At 59.5% G+C, this 18174-nt stretch overlaps 1 protein-coding gene across 6 annotated transcripts in view; it reads right to left on the bottom strand.

Annotated features, from left to right (window-relative positions):
- Positions 1-521: 521 nt before the first annotated feature.
- The window catches only part of BCAR1 (BCAR1 scaffold protein, Cas family member), a 37926-nt gene continuing 20273 nt past the window's right edge, over positions 522-18174 (bottom strand). For 3 of the 6 annotated variants that reach the window (XM_063654541.1, XM_063654542.1, XM_063654539.1), the window contains 6 exons: positions 14815-15435; positions 9531-9692; positions 9229-9345; positions 7215-8312; positions 6174-6329; positions 522-2339 (listed from right to left, as the gene is read on the bottom strand). In XM_063654541.1, the coding sequence (XP_063510611.1) occupies positions 1827-2339; positions 6174-6329; positions 7215-8312; positions 9229-9345; positions 9531-9692; positions 14815-15435 (2667 nt within the window). In that variant the 3' untranslated portion in view covers positions 522-1826. The remainder of the gene's footprint in view (positions 2340-6173; positions 6330-7214; positions 8313-9228; positions 9346-9530; positions 9693-14814; positions 15436-18174) is intronic. The other 3 variants (XM_054453546.2, XM_054453547.2, XM_054453545.2) reach the window with 1 other exon arrangement.

The raw sequence follows: 18174 nt of genomic DNA on the forward strand, positions 1-18174 counted from the left end.
GGACTCAGGCTCACAGCTTCCTGAACCAGGCAGGCGAGGCTGCCTGGGGACTTTCTCCTCTCCCCAGCCCTCTGAGCTGGAAGCGTCAGCTCATGAGATGAATGGCGCCCCGGCACGGATGAAAGCCACTTGCCCCAGCTCCCTCCAGGAGTGTGCATGGCAGAGTTGGGGCTGCCACGTGAACCCAGGCCTCAGGACTCTGGCACAGCCCCTGCACCCACATTTGCCATTTCTCTGCACCCCTCCCTGGACTCTGCCAGGTTAGGGTCTCCCAGGCCCTGGCACCCCGTTCAGGCCTGGAGACACCTCCTCTCCTTCCTGCAGGGTGACTCCGACAGCCCTTGCCTGCCACGATGGAGCCTGGACCCTGGAGGGCATTGCGTCCTGGAGGAGCACCAGCACCTCCCGTTGTCACTGGGCGTGGATGCCCGCATCATCAAATTCATGCCTGGGAAGGTGTGGAGGCCGAGAACCCACGCCCCACCCCGCATCTGCGTAAAACACAAATAAAGCCACTGAGAGCAACTGCATACACCTTTACTTCTGTGTCCTCACCAAGGCGGGTGGGCTGAGCATGATGTGGCTGAGCTGGGGGGACAGATGCTGTCACGGGGACAACCTCTGCAGAGGTAAGATCAGGAGGGCTTGCGATCACCCAGAACTACTCCCTTCTTCATACAGATGGGGAAACCAAGGCCCACGTTCATATGCAGAACGGTCAGGGCTGGGAGCAGCACCAGGAGTTCCAGGCACCCTGGAGCTTCCATCTGGGCTGCAGGCTGCTGGGGCGGGGGAGCCACGGGGGAACACACTTGCCCAGGGCAAGGGTCTTCTCCAAGCCCCTCCCTCCCAACTCAGAGGCCAGGTCCGTGTATAATTCCATGTGTTTCGGGAGTTCCGCAGGCTGGGATGAGATTCTTTTAAGCAGAGCTCTGGATGCAGCCCCCGGCGGTGCCCTCGGCTCACAGGAACCTGTCCCCTTCTGCAGCTGTTCCTGCCCCAATCTGCCCTCGCTCCAGATGCCAGCTGTGGGCATGGCCAGGTGCTCACTGTGGCAGCTCCCTGGGGCTTGAGGGGGCCACGCCCAGGCTGTGCTTTCTGGGCCCCAGACCCTGCAGCTCCAAAATTGCCCTCTTTCTTGGGCCCAGGTTCTGCCCTGGCTCCCAGGGCCTTGTGGCCAGCTGCAGGCCTCACCCCGCCTGCGAGACACCCAGCCTCGGCGTTCCTTGGTTTTCTTCTGGAGAGCCCTCCTGGGAGATGCCACGCATGGCCCTTGCCCCCGGGTGCCTTCCCCAGAACCGTCACCCACCCCAGGCTGCTCTCATCTGCCACCCTCAGGCAGCTGCTCTTCATTTTAAAAACTTTATTTAAATGGAGACTATTAGTCAAATGATTGGAAAACCAATAATGAAAAATAGTTCTTCACGTTCTTCTCCTGGTAAGGCGGAGGACACACCAAACTGCACTGGCCCTGTCAGGGGACATGGCACCCTCGTGGGGCCAGGCTCAGCCCTCGGGGCAGCACGAGGTCCTGCAGGCTGTGGGGCCCTCACACGCCAGCCCCCTGCCTGGTGACCCACCCCGGGCCCGTGGTGCATGCTGGGGAAGGCCACTGGCTGGCCCTTGGACTTCGGCTCCTGAGGAGGCATGGCCCCACACCCTGCCCGGCCATAAATATATACAGATTCCTGGGCATCCAGGGCACCAGGACCGAGGCAGAGCTGGGGTCCTGTCCCTAAGCCTGTGGCACAGCGACTCTTGAGATGGGAGCCAGGGAGCTGGGACCACCGCGCCCCTCCCTTGCCTCCCTCCTGGGGTCACCACCCTCAGGCGGCTGCCAGCTGGCCTAGGACGCGGCGGAACTGCTGGGTGCTGTGGCCCAGCTCCTTGACCCTCTCCACCATGTCCTGGGCAGCGGAAGGCGATGGGTACTGCAAGGCAGCAGCCTTGGTGGTGGCCACGATGCCGCGCAGGAGGTCGCACAGCAGGTTGCTGTAGTGGGTCACCTGGCTGCGCACGTCAGCAGCCTTGGCCTGCCGTGACAGTGTGTCCCCGATGAACACCAGCTTGTGGGCGCTGAGGATGACGAACTTGCTGTGTGCCACGAAGATCTTGGGCGGCTGGTTGGTGGCCACGGCGGTGAAGAAGGCGTCCACGGCGTTGGTCAGTGTGGTCAGGTTGGCCTCACACTGCTCTAGGTAGAAGAGCAGCAGCTGCCGGTCCGAGGGCCCCAGGCTGCCTGTTCGCCCCGGAGCCAGGGGTTGGGCTGGTGTCCAGTTGGCCAGGTCGTGGTCTATGGGCCGCGACACCTCCTGTTCCAGTCGTTCAAACTGCTTCAGCTGGGGCAGGAGGGAAGCAGGAGCAGGGTTAGGCTCTCGGGCGAGTTGGAACCACAGGCCGAGACCTGGGCACCCTGGGCTGGGCTTCTCTAAAAGGGCCACTAGTCAGAGTGCATGGGACTGCGGGGAAATGGGCAGTCTCCTCTCCTGGGGACGGGACCAGGAGCCATGGCAAGCCTTCTGGAGGCTGTTCAGTTACCTTTCCACCAATCTCAAAAGGTCAGACTCCGTGCCCTGAACGTTTTTGAAATGACAAGATGGACAACAGAAAGTGGCTGCCGGGGGTAGGGGGTCACCGTCCTGGCTTGGGCACTGTCTCATGTGACTCGAGACGTGGCACTGGGGAAACTGGCTGAAGGGCGCTGGGGACCCCTCGGCCCTATCTTTGCAACTTCCTGTGAATCTATGAGTATTTCGAAATGGAAAGTTAAAAAAATTTTCTCCTCAGTTCAAAAGTAACGTACACATTATAAAAAGATTCAAATATATCAAACAGAAAAAAGGAAGATGCCACCTGTAATCCAATGCCCCTAAATACAACCTCTGCTAAATCACCTTCCAAAACCACACATGAAAGTTAACATTTCCACTCCAGTGCCTAGGAGTCAGCTGAAGGGGACGGACGATGTGTCCTCACTAGAGCCGCTCTGGCTCCGGAAGTGACCAGCCACACCCAGACTCAGGACAGGTAAACTCTGTCCCACCCTAGGCGCAAAGATCCAAGCCACAATGAGCAAAACCAATAGGAAACCTCCCCTTCCTAACACTTAGAACCTCACACTGTCCCCCTTAGACAGCCACTTGGTGAAATCCTTCATCTCTCCGTTCTCTTAGCCAGTGAGATACATACTCCGCTTTTTTTCTTTGAAAAGCTCTGGTGAGGCAGGGTGAGGTGGCCCATGCCTGTGATCCCAGCACTTTGGGAGGCTGAGGCAGGTGAATCACTTGAGTCTGGGAAGTCGAGGCTGCAGCGAGCCCTGAGAGAGCACAGGCAACAAGCTCTGTGGTTTTTTTTTTTTTTTCAATACTATTTTTATTTTTATAAAGAAGGAGTCTTGCTCTGTCACCCACGCTAATCATTTTTTTTTTTTTTTTTTTTTTTTTTGAGATGGAGTCTTGCTCTATCGCCCAGGCTGAAGTGAAGTGGCACGATGTCGGCTCACTGCAACCTCCACCTCCTGGGTTCAAGCGATTCTCCTGCCTCAGCTGGGATTACAGGCCTGCGCCACCACCCCTGGCTAATTTTTGTATTTTTGGTAAAGATGGGGTTTCACCATGTTGGCCAGGCTGGTCTCAAACTCCTGACCTCAGATGATCCTCCCGCCTCTGCCTCCCAAAGTGATGGGATTACAGGCATGAGCCACTGCACCCAGCCCTTTTTATTCTTTGACAACTCTTAATAGTTATATAATATTCCACTGCACAAATGTCCATACTTTATTGAACCAATACTCTCCTATTAGACACTTTGTGGGTGGAGATTTCAGATTCACCAATACAAAAATGGGGCAAACAGATGTTCTCATCAGTAAGTCTTCATGGGCTTGCATTTAACATGGACTTCATGTCCTTGGCCTTGGAATTCTACATCTTTAGAGTTCTTCACATATATTCTTGCCCTTTAATCCAGCTTCTAGCAAGTTACCTAAGTGATTCATCCGATACGTGCAAAGACTAGTATTCATCACAGCATTGTTCACAAAAGTAAAACTCTGGGAACAGCCTAAGTGTCCAATAGCAGGGGACTGGTGAAGTCAGCGCTGGAGGCACACAGAGGACGGATAAAGTACATGAGCACTTCTGAAAACAAGGCCATCCCACAGAGTTCTCTCTCTAGACAGATATAGACCTATATATTGTTGATATTTCAGGAGGTTTTTTTTGTTTGAGACGGAGTTTCGCTCTTGTTGCCCAGGCTAGAGTGCAGTGGTGCGATCTCGGCTCACCGCAACCTCCGCCTCCTGGGTTCAAGCGATTCTCCTGCCTCAACCTCCCAAGTAGCTGGGATTACAGGCATGTGCCACCATGCCCGGCTAATTGTTTTGTATTTTTAGTAGAGATGGGGTTTCTCCATGTTGGTCAGGCTGGTCTCGAACTCCCGACCTCAGGTGATCTGCCCGCCTCGGCACCCAGGAGGTTTTTAAAACAATTTTTTTTTTTTTCTTTTTTTGAGACGGAATCTCACCCTGTTGCCCAGGCTGGAGTACAATGGTGCAATCTCGGCTCACTGCAAGCTCCACCTCCTGAGTTCAAATGATTCTCCTGCCTCGGCTTCCCAAGTAGTTGGGGCTACAGGCGTGTGCCACCATGCCAGCTAATTTTTGTATTTTTAGTAGAGATGGGGTTTTGCCATGTTGGCCAGGCTGGTCTCAAACGCGTAACCTCAAGTGATCTGCCCGCCTTGGCCTCCCAAAGTGCTGGGATTACAGGTGTGAGCCATTGTGCCTGGCCACAATTTGTATTAATATATAGAGACTTGGGTCTTACTATGTGGCCTGGCTGGTCTCAAACCCTTGGCCTCAAGTGATCCTCCTGCCTCAGCCTTCTAAAGTGTTAGGATTACAGGTGTGACATTTATTCTTTTCTTGGGTGTTTTCTTTAGTAGATTTAACAGGGGTGCAGGTGTGGTTTTGTTATGTGGGTACACTGTACCTATTAGGTAATTTCTCAGCCCCCACCCCCTGCCACCCTGCCACCGTTCTGAGACGTCAATGTCTAGCCTCTCCTGAGTGTCTCTATGTGCCAGGTACTTCCCAGGCACCTTCCACTTTTCAGTGATTGTCACTGAGCTCTCACGAGGCGGCTGCAGCCTCACCGCTGTGCGTCATGGGTCTCAGGTCCCTGCCTCTGCCATGGTGCCCAGAAGGTGGGTGAGGGAGACTTGACGGGTGATATTTTTAGGTTCACTTCATGCTATCCTGTATTTTCACTTTTAAAATTATCTTCATAATCAGAATAAAGCTCCCTTAGTGTTTTTTTACATACCTCTTTCCTACCCTCAGGAAATGATTCAAAATATGAGGAGAATTCTATTCATATGTCTGCATATAAACACAGCAGTATATTTATAATAAGGGGCCAGATGCGGTGGCTCACACTGTAATCCCAGCACTTTGGGAGGCCAAGGCAGGTGGATCGTTTGAGCCCAGGTGTTTGAGACCTGTCTAGGCAATGTGGTGAAACCTTTGTCTCTATAAAAAATATAAAAATCAGCCAGGTGTGGTGGCAGGCGCCTGTAATCCCAACTACTGGGGAGGCTGAGGCAGGAGAACCGCTTGAGCCCAGAAGGTTGAGGCTGCAGTGAGTCGAGATCGCACCACTGTACTCTAGCCTGTGTGACAGAACAAGACTCTGTCTCAAAAAAATAAAATAATACTAAGGAAGTGTGAATACAATACAAACATTCAATAGATGCTATGTGGTCTTTGAAAGAATCCACAAAGAATGCTTAATGCCATGGCAGATGCTGGGGCAGAAGAGTCAAATGCCCACAGGACACTATCCCGGACATGTGGGGAGCAACTTGGAAGAAGGAGCAGGGCAGAGCCAGCCCCGTGCCGAGCCTATGGCAGCTGTGAGGGGTCTATTTTCTGCTCTCACCCCACTCTCTAACTCCCTAAATGTCTCCACCAATTACTCTGGAAAACTTTAAAATAAACCAAGTGAAAAGATGAAGATGGTCAGGAGGCACGGGGGTGGCGGGCCGGGCCCAGCTCTGAGCACTGTCAGACAACGTGAGAAGCTGGAGACCCGGGGTCGGCCCTGCGGGGCAAGAGCTGGGGGCTCAGGGGGTCAGCGGGCAAGGCTGGGCCTTGCTCTGCTCCGGGGCCTCACCTGCTGCAGCTCCAGCTGGCTCTTGCCCTGCCGCGTGATGCTGCCCTTTTCCAGCAGCTCCTTCTGGGTCTTCTCAAACTCCTCCTTCCCCTGGAGGGGAGAGACAGGGGCTGCGCTGAGGCCAGTTCTCTTCTGAGCCAGAAGCACAGGCCAGCCCTGTCGGGGGCGCAGTGAGCTGAGTGGCCACCAGGTGGTGCTACACGCGCATATGCGCACACGCACACGTGGACACACACACAGACTGGCACGTGCAGGGGCAGACACACATACACACACACCCCCAGGCTGGCACATGTGGGGACACAGCCCCCCAGGCTGGCACATGCAGGGACACGCCCACTCCCCACCCCCAAGGCTGGCCCATGTGGGGACACAGCCCCACATACACATACCCAGGCTGGCACACGCAGGGACACACACAGAAGGTGGCTTCCTAGGAAGCGGCCCTGGCAGCCCCTTTCACCGCCTGCCAGCCCAGGAACAGACTGGGCAGAGGGTGGGGCACCCGCAGAAAGGCCGCAAGCTCCACCCTGCCTTCCCAGGTTCCCACACCAGGAATCAAACCCAATCCCTCCCCCTTGGCCTAAAGGCCTGGCCACCTGGTCCCTGCCCCTGCATGCCTCTCTGGCCGAGCTCAGCCTGGAATGTTCCTCACCAGGACTCCCACCCGGCTAGCACCCAGGCCTCTGCTCCAGGGCCCAGCCTGGGAGGAGCAGTCCCAGCCACCTCCCACTGCCTCCTGCTGCTCCCCCACGCTCAGAGCATCTTTGTGTGTGTGCACATTTCTGCAGATCCGTCTCCCCACACAGAACAGAGTCACCACTGCTGGTCACCAGAGATACCAGCCCGAGGGACTCAACGAAGGACTCGATGACATGGCCACCCTAGCACATGGGGCCAATGTGGGGTGAGGAAGGTCAAAGTGAGAGGAGGGTGCAGGGCCTTGCCAGGGACCAGGCCCCAGCTGACAACAAATCTCCCCCTAAGCACAGGAGCCCAGCGTGGCAGAAGAGGAGCCAGGGCTGGGCAGGCAGCACCCACCTGCAGGTGGACGTAGTCATAGTCCTCCATCCAGCCCCCCTCGCTGTTCTCGTACTGCCCATCTGGCGAGTCCTGGGAGGTGAACTTAGGGGGTGAGGGCAGGGGCCGTGACTGGATGCTGCTGGTCTTGTCAGTGGGGTTGGGATGCAGGGTGCCACCCCCCTCAGGCCCCGGGGCAGGGGCCTTGGTCCGTCTGAAGAGCAATGAGGCATTGCCGTGCAGGAAGGAGGCCAGCTGCTTGGCGTCCTCGGGCACAGCCCGCGAGCAGGCCACCAGCCGGTCCAGGTCCTCAGGGGTGGCTCCAGAGCCTCCCCGGCCAGCGTCGAGGGCCTGACCATGTGCCACCAGCGTCTGGTGCACGTCCTCCATCTTCTGCAGTTGCCGGCTAAGCTTGGCATGCAGGGCACGGTCAGATGTGTGGGCAGCATTGCCCACGGCGCTGCGGGCAAACTCTAACAGCTCTTGGACGGCACCCTGGACTGCGGCCACAGCAGCCTGCAGGTCCTGCACCAGCAGCTCCTGTGGCTCAGAGGGGCTACGCCAGCTCCCAGTCCCACCGGCGCTGCCTGCCAGGTCCAGAAGGTGGGCAACGGTGACGCTCACACCCTGCTGCAGCCGTGCCAGGGCCTCCACGGCAACTTCCAGCTCCAGGGGTTCCCGGCCCGGCCCTGCCACCTCCAAGGAGGACGCGGACTGGCTGCTGCGTGTGCTGCCGGTGCTGGAGGCCGACAGGCGCTTGCCCTCCACCGGGGCTTCACGTTCAGCTGGGGGAGGCACCGCATACACACCACTGTCGACCACGCCACCATCAGCCACCTCAGGAGGAAGCAGCCGTTCACGGGGCACATCGTACAGGGTGCCTGGGCCAGGCCGCCGCAAGCCAGGGGGCACGTCGTAGAGGTCAGGAGCCGGGGGAGGCACGTCATACACATCCTCGGCTGGCGGGGAGTCTGGAGGGGGCGCAGCCAGGACCAGTGGGGTGCGGGCCGGGTCAAAGGGCTTGGCCTTGGCGAAGGCGGGGGGCACGTCGTAGGTCTCCTCACGCAGCAGTGGGCCGTCAGGCACATCCTTGCTCACTGATGGAGGAACGTCGTAGACCTGGGGGACAAGTGGCGGTCAAGACTGTCTGTGCGTCCATCTGCCCGCCCCAGGGACTGGGGGCAGCACCCAGCCACACACACACAGACACACACGCACGCGTGCGCACACACAGAGGCGCGCGCACACAGAGGCGTGCGCACACACAGAGGCGCACACACACACAGGCACACATACAAACGCGGAGGCACGCACACACAGGCACACACGTACACAGACACACAGACACACACACAGGCATACACACACACACACACACGCAGCCCCAGCGCACACATCCTTCACAATTCCTATCCATGACAGCTCTGGGACGAGCTGGCTCTGGAGCCAGGTGACCACCCCTGTGCCTGAAGGTGGGAGAGCTTCCTCCCAAAGAACGGCACGTGTTAATTCACTTAATTGTGTCGCTGCAGACACTCACTGAAAAGTTAGCTGTGATACTGCCACTGCCACCACCATCCTATCATGATTTCATAACCATCACCGCCGCCGCCACCTCATCACCACCACGTGTGAACTTTCTACTCTGCAGCAGGTGTGCGCCTGAGCTCTGTGTGTATTATCAGGGGACCAAATTCTGGTTTGCCCAGGACAGTGCTGGTTTGTCCCTGATGCCCCCACATAATTACTAGTCCCCCCTTCACTCTTGGAAGTATCCCGGGTGAGATGACACACCCTGTGGTCACCTCGCGGATACCCTCTCAGGAGCTCACGGAGAAGACCTCGAAACAGGCGGTTCTGCAGACAAAGAACCTGAGAAGACAGCTTGATTTCCTCATCTGTCAACCATCTAGAACCAGGGTCTGGAGCCAGTCTCTTCGTGCTCGCCACTCCCAGCCCTGCAGACACTGGTCAGCACCCCAGTACACACACCCAGACACCCCACGGCCTCAGCCTGGCCCTGGCATTTGCTCACCGCGTGGTGGTTGGATGGTGGCAGGCCCTTCTCCACGCTGGGGGGCACGTCATACACCTCCAGCAATGGGTCTCGGCCATTGGGACCCTTGACAGCCATGGGGGGTGTGTCATACACCTGGGGGCAGAAACAGTGCAGGGTTAACGGCGCCAGGGCCACTTGGGGGAATGGGAAAGGTGGGAACCCCGCAGCACCGCCCCCAGGCCTGGCCGGGGCTGAGAAGATGCAGCTCCTGGCCCAGGGCCAAGCAGAGGCACAGACTTGCAGCCCTGCCCTCCCCCGGCTGCGCACCCCACACCTACCTCCTGGCCATACTGGCTGGGAAGCAGCCCCCGAACCGGGGGCACATCATAGATGTCCTGTGGCCCTGGGGCCAGCAGGTGTCGCGGGATGTCGTACTCGTCCTGCTCCGGCTGGGCGGCCTCGTATACATAGCCCTGCCCCACGCGGGTGGGCACCACCACCTGGGGGCAGAGAGCCGACTTCACTGCTGCCCTCAAACCGGCCCTCAGGGAGGCTCCACTCACACCTGAGAGCCACCTCCTTTTGGGAGGTGGGCAGGGCACACGAGGTGGAAGGGACACAGCTCCCCAAGGACGCCAGTTCTCACCCCCTCTGCACCATCTGACCTTCCTCTAGCAGAACGCAGTGCCAGGGACAGCAAGAACCCTGGGTTTTATTCAGAGCTGCCTCGTCCTGGGCCAGGACACCAACGTCTCTGCAGCCTGCTGACCCAGAAGGCTCCACAGAGGAGCATGGGTATGAGCTGATGACACCGGTGGGGTGAGGGGCTGAGGCCCTGGCTCTGGAGGGCACTACCCACAGGCAAGGAACCCCCCGTGACTGGGGCGCCTAGCCCAGCCCCACAGGACAAGAGGCCACGTCGGAGGCCTCAGAGCCTGCTGCCCACACCACCTAGGTGTAGCCTCCTCAGAAGGGTTGGCCCAGCAGGGGACTGCGTCCAGCCCAGGACCAGACAGAGCCTAGCACCCCCTGCCCCACAGCACAGCATGGGGAGACTCTGGAGGACAGGGCCAGAGGGGCAGGTTGGGTGTGTGCTGAGGGGGGCAGCAGCTGGGACCAAGGCCCCCTCCCTGCCGCGCCTGCCCCGGGGGAGCTGCCTGCAGCAGGTAAGATCCCCAGCGACCTGAAAGGATGAGGCTTAGTGGGGGAGGTGGGTCCAGGGCCAGCCCTCCCCTCCCCAGGTGCTCTTACCGTGACCCAGAGCCCAGGGCGGCCAAGGCCCGCATGGTGCAGAGGCAGGCAGCACAAGGGCCTGCCCAGGGCCACAGTGCCCCTCACCAGCACCAGCCTGAAGCAGGTAGGGGCCATGCCAGGCAGCCTCCTTCCCCGAAGGCCTCCCTGCCTTGGGGAGGACAAGGCCTCCCTGGTGGGATTCTCCAACCCCCGGGCACACTGCGCCCACACGCCTCCACCACCAGGCTCCCTGTTCAGCTCTCTCCACTGAAAGACCTTTTGTTCCCTCATCAAAGGGGATGTCTGGGACAGGGTTGACTAAGGGCCTCCCCGCACATCCCCCAGGGCAGCAGCGCCAAAGCAGCCCCTCCCCCAGGCCCAGTGCCCCTGAACCCCTAGAGGCCCTCCCAATGCAGGCAGGCAGCCAGCCCTGCTCGCTGAGGGTGCTGTGAGGGGGGCGCTGGGCATGGAGGTGGCAGAGGTTCCCAGCGCCCCCCAGCAGCCCCAGGCCTGGCAGAGCCCCCCGCAGCGCAGCAGAGCTGGGCCCACTAGGTCTCCAGCACGCCTGGTAGCAGAGCCCCAGCTGGGGGCCTCCGTGGGGTGTCCCCGCCCCCTTCCAGTGCGTCTGGGAGTGGATTTGGCGGCCGCCTCTCCAGACTCATCTCCCTCCACGCGCCCCAGACTTGAGTCTCCTCCAGAACTATTTTTAGATGCAGGGACCTGCCAACAGCGGGGCAGGCGGGGCGGAGGGACGTGGCAGGTTGGCTGGGCCTCGAGGCACGGCCCGAGGCTTCTCCAGGCCTCCCAGCCTCCCAAAGGCAGGTAGGGACCCAGCCTCAAGGCTCAGCTAGGACCCAGCACCAGCAGGAGGGATGAGCATCCTACAAGAGCACCCCGCTGGTGGCCGTCCCAACCTCACGCGGTGAGGCCCAGGGGTGCAGCTGGACCCAGGCCTGCCTCCCCAGGCAAATGGCCGCCTGCCACTCTTGGAGCTGAGTCGGGTGGCAGTAGGCAGCCACAGTGACCAAATGTTTCTATTAGAAAAACAGAGCAACGCAGCCACCAGGGGGAAAAGCTCTTTAGGGGAATGACTCAGCCCCACTGCTAATCACAGCCCACCCTGCTGCACACCTGAGACCCCACTAGCAGGCCGTGGAGGTCCCCCGGGGGTTAGGGGAACACAGCCAGAGCCCAGGAGGAAGGGACAGAGGCACAGACACTGACATAAGACCCACACGGTCTCTGACACACACGCCTCATACGATGCAGAGAAAACACAGCACAGGCCCACTGCCAGGTGCATGCACAGAACCCAGGCAGCCCCAGGGCCAGGGTGCGGCCGCTCTCCTCCCCTACGATCAGGCATCAAGCGGGGGGACAAGCGAACTCAGGAATACATCCCAGCCTCCCAGTCAGGGCCCCAGTGGCCAGTGTCAGGTCGGAGGAAGGGGACAAGGTGGGCCCCCGCCCTGGAGCTCAGTGGCTGGTCTCCCCCTTCTGCAAAATGGGTGTCACCCCTGACCTGGGCTGGCTCCCGGCTCTGGCACCCCCAGGTCCCAATCCAGGAGTCTCGTTTCCTCCTCGGGAAATGGAGCACCACAGGAACGCTGTGACCACGGCCACCAGGACACACCCAAGCGTGAAGGGCTCACCCGAGCTGGGTCATGGTGGCCTGAGGGGCCAGCACCACAGCCCGCTCCCCTCCCTCCCCAGCTCCAGGCACCCCGGCCTGAGGTCCCAGCACAGGGGAGCCTGGGGCAAGATGAAGCTTCTAGGGCGAGGAGGGTGAAACACAGGCCCAACAGGACCACGTGCACGCCTGACCTCACGCCACGGCTGTCTCCTTGGGCACTGAGCAGGGGCACTACCTGAGTGACCTCCCACAGACGCCTTCCCCTGGGGGTCCCATCTGCCCATGAAAAAGCCTCTGCCCTCAGATTCCTACAGCCCACACCCGGCCCAAAGAGTCTCGGTGCCAGTGTGGCCCTCACCTCTCCCCCCAGCCATACGGGCCACCAGGCTCCCACCTTAGCACCCACTGGACCCTGCTCCAGGCCCCAGGGTTCTGACCCTCCTGGCCACCACCCTTGTCACTCACCCTCTTGGCTTCCTGAGAGCCAGTGTCCCTCCCGCCCACACAAAGTCCTGGCAAGGGCTCCTTCTCAGCCCAGCCAACCACTACCCTGGAACTGGGAGACTCAGTTTCCCAGGCATTTGAGGGGCAGGCCTGAGGCTTAGAGGGGAGGACCTGGAGGTTCAGACACAGATGTCCCGCAGCCAGGTGTTACCACTGTGCCACCGTAATGAAGACACGAGCAATTGGAAACTGCCCAGGGCCCACCCCAGCAGAGGGGGCAACCCAGCAAAGTCCAAGGCAGCTCAGGGACAAGCTTCAACAATGCAACAAAATGCTTTTGTTATCTAATGTTGGATTTACAACTTTGAAATGCAAAACTACATGTACAAATCTGTGAAACACAGGGCAGATGCTAGACAAAATATGCCGGAATTTCCCAGTGATTACCTTGATTGGAAAATTTTATCTCCAGACTTTTCCATACATAATGCACTTTCTACAGCAAACAAGCATTGCTTTTGTGATCATAAAATACAAGCAGACACAATCAAGACTGGGGGAGGTTTCCTGGGGGAGAGCAGCCAGGCCCAGGACGCAGGGCTCTCCTTCCTGGGCCATCAGCCAGGTCAGGGCCCTTGGGGCACAGGTCTGGGCAGCTCTACCAGTGGGCACGGGCAGAGAAGGACCCAGCTGGTTGAGCCCCTGATGCAATTGAGAGCAGGCCCCTTGCCGGAGAGGGAAACAGAACAGCTACCAAAACACAGCCTCGAGGCCAGGCTCTGTCTGGGGGTCTCGCTGCTGCTCCTCAGCCCACAGGGCTTCCAGCCGCACCAGGACAAGCTTCACTGCAAAGGTGGGAGAGGAGGGGAAGGGGTGTGCCTGACCTTGGGGTGTGTGCAGTGTGGACTGTGTGTGCGTGTGCATACGCACATACATTTGTATGTTTGTGGGATACTGGTGGGTGCACACGCTTTGTATGTGTGGACGTACACGTGTCTGTGGGGTGTGTATGCATGTGTGTTTATACATATGGGGTTTGGGTGTGCGCATGTTCATGCATTATGAAGTGCGCATGTGTGGGCATATACCTGTGTCCATTTATGGGGTATGGGATGCAGATATCTGCAAGTATTCATGCATATTCATGTAGCGCATGTGTGTGTTCGTGCATATAGTGTGTGCATGGGTGTTCGTATCTGTGGGGTACAGGTATCATGCACGTGTGTTCATCTGTGTGGGGTATGGGTATACGTGGACCGTGGCCTGAGGCTCCCCCACAGGACACTGCTCCCTGCTGCCTCCCCAGGGGATAACAGGACCCTGCTCCTCTTGCTAAAGCCAGTTTGGGAGCAGCCCCACCCAGGCAGCCCCACGCCAGCCAGACTCGCCTCTGACCAGATGGCTGAAGGAGCAGGTAGAGCAGGAAGTGGGAGCCAGTGACCCAGGTTCCCCTGGTGGCCAGGCTTGGTGGCCCATGTTCCTGGAGTCCCCCACCTGCCAATGACCTCCGGCCACGCCTCCTGGGTACCAGGCCACCCATGGGCGGGGGTGGGGGTAACTCCCTGCTGACTCGCTGCCCAGCTGGCACCAATGAGGTCTCCACCTCAGCCCTGGGCTGAGTGTCCAGTGCTGACTCCTTCCTACAGGCAGGTGAGCTTGGGAGGCAGGGGCCCTGTGGACTTGGGGAGCGGGCTCAGGGTCTGGAGGCCAGAGGTCTTGTCCCCAGGCCCGGCATCCCATCAGCAAGAGCCCAGGAGGCTCTCAGGGCAGCCCTCCTCTAGCAATCTCAGGGGCAGCATCCTCCCAGGAGTCACATCCAGATCACCATACGCACCCGCTGGCCCCTAGCATGTCCCATAAGTGGAGAGGGGTTGGCCTGTGGAGGCAGGGGCAGCCAGAAGATGTGCCAGAACCCCATCTAGAGGCTGACACATAAACCCAGATGGCACAGGGGAGCCTGAGCATGAAGTGGCTGGCCTCTCCCTCGCGGGGACCCAGCAACTGCTGACCCCATGTGCCAAGCCCCGCCTGCCCTCTGGAACGCCTCAACAGGCTGCTCCCTGTGGTGACACCACCACTCGGGTCGGCTTGGCTGAGGCCAGCGGAGCATCTCCCCTCTGGGTCCATTCACATCCATCTTCCCCGGACAAATGAACACTCCCCAAACACTCACTTCCCACTTTGACCCCAGACCAAACACACAGCCACTCCTTGAGTGCTGGTGACTGAGGGTGGCTGGGCCCTTCTGTGACCACAAACCAGGGCCTGGGCTATACCTGTGGGGCTGCACGACTGTGCCAGGGCAGCCTTACCTTTGCCGGGGCCTTCGTGCCCTCCCAGCTGCGTGTGTCCATGGACGGGGGGACCTGGTAGATGTCATGCCCCATCCCGGCAGAAGGTGGCACCTGGTAAATATCCTGGGCAGGGCCTCCAGGCCCTGGGGGCACCTGGTACAGGTCTGTGGCCGGGCTAGGAAACGGGTGATGGGGCGTCTGCTTCGAGAAGGTGGATGTCTGCTTGGCTGGGGGCGACTGGAACTGAGGGCTGGGACCCGGGACTTGGTAGAGGCCTTGCTGAGCCTTGCTGGGAGTGGGCACCAGGTAGACGCTGTCGGGCTGGGGCTGGTAGGTGTTGGGGAGCATGGGCGTGTACTGGGTGGCCGGAGGCGCTGGGGCATGGAGGCCAGGCTGAGGCTGGGCCGGGGTGGCGGGAGGGCCGGGGCCAGGCCCTGCTGGCTTCTTATCATACATGCCCACCAAGATCTTGAGGCGGTTCCCAGGCACGATGCCCTGGCGCCCGTGCAGCGAGCAGAGCCACCAGCCGTCCAGGCCCTGCGTGTCCTGCTCCAGCACCGTCATGATGTCGCCCTTGCGGAAGGAGAGCTCATCCGGGGACTCGGCCACATTGTCATAGAGGGCTTTGGCCAGCACGTTCTGGGGAGAGAGGACACAGGTGTGAGAACAGGAGGATGTGCATGGGGCGTCAGGGGCTCCCCAGCACCTGCCCTGCTCTGGGGAGGTGCCCAGCTTTGATACTAGGAAAAGAACTCAGTGGAGTTTGGTGAGATCATTGTGCCTTTGCCTCCACTGTTCCCACCTGTTCCCCAGCAGAAAGGCCCAGCTGATCCTGGCCTTTCTTTCAACTGCACCTGTATAGCACCTCAAAATCCTCTTGACCACTGTCACCACCAAAACTCCAGGGATGACCCTCAGATACCCCTAAAAGCCCCACCCAAGGCCACTCTGTTACCTGGACCAACACAAAGAGAGCGGCAGTAATCACGACAATGCTGCCAAGTTAAAACAAATAGCAAATGGTTCTCTCTTGAGATGCACGAAAATAATCTGACAAAAAGGACAGCTTCTTAGGATAAAAAAATGAACAAAAATGAGACGGAGAGTCCTTAACAATCTACTCAAAATCCAAAAAGTCAGTAATTAATTTAGAAACTTCAAACACCTTCCCCAAGACTGGGAAAGAAACAGGAGGCACACCCTCCCTGTCCTGGCCTCGTCACCCTCAGCAAACCCTTGCAGAGCAGCGTACATGCTCCATGTGGCCCAGGAGCCAAGCAGTCAGAGAGGGACTTGGAGGAGGCTGTGGGATCACAGGCATGAGTGCCGTGGCGAGGGCAGGCGCGGAGCCTCGCTGAGACACTAGAGCCCAGGCAGGGAGGCCTCGCAGCTTCCCACCACACTCATGCATCCTCGCCCCTGCTGCTGCCCCATCGAGGTGCCAGGCGCAGGATGGGCCCAGAGAGACAGAGGGTCCCTGGCTGGACGGTGTGGTCGGTTGCAGCAGAAGGCAGGTGTGAGGGAGGCACGGGATGAGACAAGGCCAGGGCTGCGGCCCCTCCTAGGGCGGCAGAGGGCTGCATGGGTTCCACAGGGGCCCCAGACTTCACACACAGGGAAGCTGGGTGTGAGAACAGTGCCAGGCCGGCTGGACAGTGACCGGCACTGGGCTCCAGCCACCCCACCAGCCTGGCCTCAGCTCTGGGCTGCCCTGCAAGGTCCCTCCTCGGAGTCTCCTGGGGTCTTAGATGTGCAGCCTGGTCGAGACTCTGACTCGGAAATGGGACCTGGGTTCTGGCCAGCCAATAGCTGTGTGACCATCCCCACTTGGGCCCAAGTCCCACTTTCTGGATTCCATCTGCAAGGAGTGAAACAAGGAAGAAAGGGCCACGCCCCCTTGGGCAGAAACAGGAAGCAGGAGCCTGTGCCTTGGGGCAGAGGAGTGGGGGTGAGGCCTCTTTCAAGTCCCTAGGGCCCACCCTCCTCCCCTATACGAGCAGGGGCTGGACAGTGCCCCTCTGAGCTCCATCTCCCTGGCTGGCATCAGAGGGCGATGGCATACCAGGCAGCGGCCTGGGTAGGCAGTAGTTGCCCCAGGTCCCAGGATCAGACATTCAGACCCCATGGCTCATTTGCCCTGGGTGAACATCATCAGCAGGGAGCCCATTTCTCCAGAGCAGCTAGGAGCCTCCAGTCCCTAAAAGGGCCAGAGGCTGGAGTGTGGGGAGCCAGGAGGAGCAAGGCCCAAGGGAGGGGCCGGGGGCAGCTAGGAGAGGGCAGGCCCAGGTGGAGTCATATTGGAGCCAAGGTGAGCACGAGGGCAGAGGCCCTGGATGGCTGCAACACTGTCCACACCACAATTACAACAGAACGAAAAAGGCACTCAAGTGAAAAGCACGCCTCAAGAAAACGTCCTGTGAAACGTAAAGACAGGAGAGGGTCAGGACGACACCAGAGATGTCTGAGACAATGGAGACACTTTCTCTTCCTGTTTTTCAGGAATGAGCGTTTCTTGCTTTGGGGCTGAAAAACTATACAAAAAGAAAAAAAAGGAAAATGGTGGGCTATGTCCCAGGCTCTGAGGCAGGACGGGACAGGCACTGCGGCAGGTCTAGGGGCCAGAGCCCCACAGAGGAGCGGGAGGGCGGGGGCTGTCCTGCAGCCCACCCGGGCTCAGGGCCCCCATCCCAGGCGGCCAGCAAGACAAGCATTTCCCAAATATGGTCTGCAGCCTGCCTCTGGGAATCACAGCCCATCAGGAGGCGGGCCACCCTTCCCCAGTGACCCTACACACCACAGAGCTGCCCCTCCGGGTCCCCCAGCCCCTGCCCTGGTGACCACAGGAAGTGCCAGCAGAGTGAGTCACAGGAAAATTCCCCTCCAGCCAAGTCAGAGAAGGTGGGGGTTTAGACAGAGGGGACCGCCCCGCGAAGGCCCCTCACCTCCTAGGAGGGTGGCCCAGGAAAGGCTGGCAGAGGCCCCACCAGGCAGGGCCAGGCACTCAGGGAGGCTGAGGGAGCACAGGCAGGGAGGCCGGAGGCTCTGTGGAGGGAAGGGCCCTGCAGGGAGGGAAAGCCCGGCCCAGGTGAGCGGCTGGGGCCTCTGGCCTCACAGCCCAACCCCTCCCGGCATGAGCTCACTGATAGGCTGCAGCCCAGTCTGGGGCCGCTGAAGCCAGGCTGGGAAGCATCTCACAGGCTGGGCACATGGCACCAGGCGCCTGGCACCAGAAGCTTCCCCGCCTGTGTCAGCTGGTGTGCCCCCGCCCAGCCTGAGCTCTGGATGCTGCTGGTACACAACCAACCACTCCAGCTGGCCAGGGCCCCGCCTCTCTGGGCCTCTCTGCCTCCTGTTCTGTTCCCTAAGGACATGCACTCC

Source organism: Pongo pygmaeus, chromosome 18 (assembly GCF_028885625.2).
Source record: "Pongo pygmaeus isolate AG05252 chromosome 18, NHGRI_mPonPyg2-v2.0_pri, whole genome shotgun sequence".
NCBI classification, from domain to species: Eukaryota; Metazoa; Chordata; class Mammalia; order Primates; family Hominidae; genus Pongo; species Pongo pygmaeus.